Genomic DNA, 1,721 nt, shown 5'->3' with positions numbered 1-1,721 from the left:
AATGCAACACGTAATTTGTTTTGATCCTTGTAAAAAGGAGGGTTGGAAAGCATGGGAACTTTGTAGCAGCCTAGGGAAGCCTGTATGGTGTTGTGCCAACTATCTGGTCACAGGTACAAACGTTTTAACTCCTGGTCTGATGTACTTGTTAGGCCAAATGTGTCAGGGCTGTGCTTGTCGATAATAAGCCTGGCCAAATCTTTGCCACTGGACTGAGCCTTGTGGCCCTTCTTTATGACCAAATTGGCACTGGAATCTCCTGGCTGCAACTTCGCCGACAACCCCATGCCTTCAACCCTGACAACACATCAATAACACCCGACTAGAACAACAGCAACGACAACAGTGGCAACACCTGATGACAGCATTTATAGACACACATACACATGTATAGATTTTCATGCATAGGCAAGCAGAGATGCGTATACCCCAATAGAGTTTCATGTATAGACATGTACAGACATGGAAGTCATGTATAGACTTTCATGTATAAGCATGAACGTCATGTATAGACATGCACAGACAGGGAAGTCATGTATAGACTTTCATGTATAGACATGTGTAGACACGTATAGGCATGTACTTTCATGCATAGCCATGTACAGACAGGGAAGTCATGTATAGACATGTGTAGACACATATAGATAAGCACAGACTTTCATGTATAGACATGTATAGATGCATATAAGCATGTATTTTCATGTATGGACATGTACAGACATGGAAGTCATGTATAGACACATACAGACATATATAGTCACATATAGGCATGCAGACTTTCATGTATAGACATGTACAGACAAGGGAGTCATGTACAGACACATATAAATGTGTATAGACACATATAGGCACGCAGACTTTCATGTATTGACACATGCAGACACATGTAGGCATGTATTTTCATGTATAGACAGGGAAGTCATGTACAGATTTTGATGTATAGACACTAATAGATGCATATAGGCATGTACTTTCATATACAGACAGAGGAGTCATATATAGACAGGCGTAGACATATATAGGCATGTTGACTTTCATGCACAGGCATGTACATATATGCATAGACACATACAGACATGCACAGCCTTTCATGCATGGACACATGCAGACCGTCATGCCCAAACAGGGAAGTCGTGTATAGACTTTTCTGTGGAGACTCGTACGTCCATGCACAGACAGGGAAGTCATGTACAGACACGTGTAGGCATGTACTTTCATGCACAGACATATATAGGCATGCACTTTCACGCCCAGACACGTGTAGGCATGCACTTTCACGCCCAGACACATATAGGCATTCACTTAAGCATGCACTTTCACGCACAGACACGTATAGACACATATAGGCATTCACTTAAGCATGCACTTTCACGCACAGACGTGTAGACACGTATAGGCATTCACTTTCACGCACAGACGTGTAGACACGTATAGGCATGCACTTTCACGCACAGACACGTATAGACACATATAGGCATTCACTGAAGCATGCACTTTCACGCACAGACATGTGTAGACACGTATAGGCATGCACTGAAGCATGCACTTTCACGCACAGACACTGTAGACACGTACAGGCGTGCACTTCCACGCACAGCCATGGAGGTCGTGCCCGGACACACGCAGCCAGGCGCACACACGCAGAGCCGTGCAGAGCCCTTCCCCCGCCCCGCGCAGCTCGCCCAGGCCGCGCGCACTCACTTGTCGAGCCAGAAAGTCCA

General features: G+C 45.0%; 1 protein-coding gene across 1 annotated transcript in view; it reads right to left on the bottom strand.

Moving 5' to 3' along the window:
* EIF4E3 (eukaryotic translation initiation factor 4E family member 3) overlaps positions 1–1,721 on the bottom strand; it is a gene marked incomplete at its 5' end in the record, with an annotated part of 28,891 nt that extends 27,170 nt beyond the window's left edge. Inside the window, one exon of the mRNA XM_006018723.2 lies at positions 1,702–1,721. Within this exon, the coding sequence (XP_006018785.1) occupies positions 1,702–1,721 (20 nt within the window). The remainder of the gene's footprint in view (positions 1–1,701) is intronic.

Source organism: Alligator sinensis, unplaced genomic scaffold (genome assembly GCF_000455745.1).
Source record: "Alligator sinensis unplaced genomic scaffold, ASM45574v1 scaffold121_1, whole genome shotgun sequence".
NCBI classification, from domain to species: Eukaryota; Metazoa; Chordata; order Crocodylia; family Alligatoridae; genus Alligator; species Alligator sinensis.
Note: the sequence above shows the minus strand (reverse complement) of the source record. Positions and strands in the feature narration are given on the sequence as shown.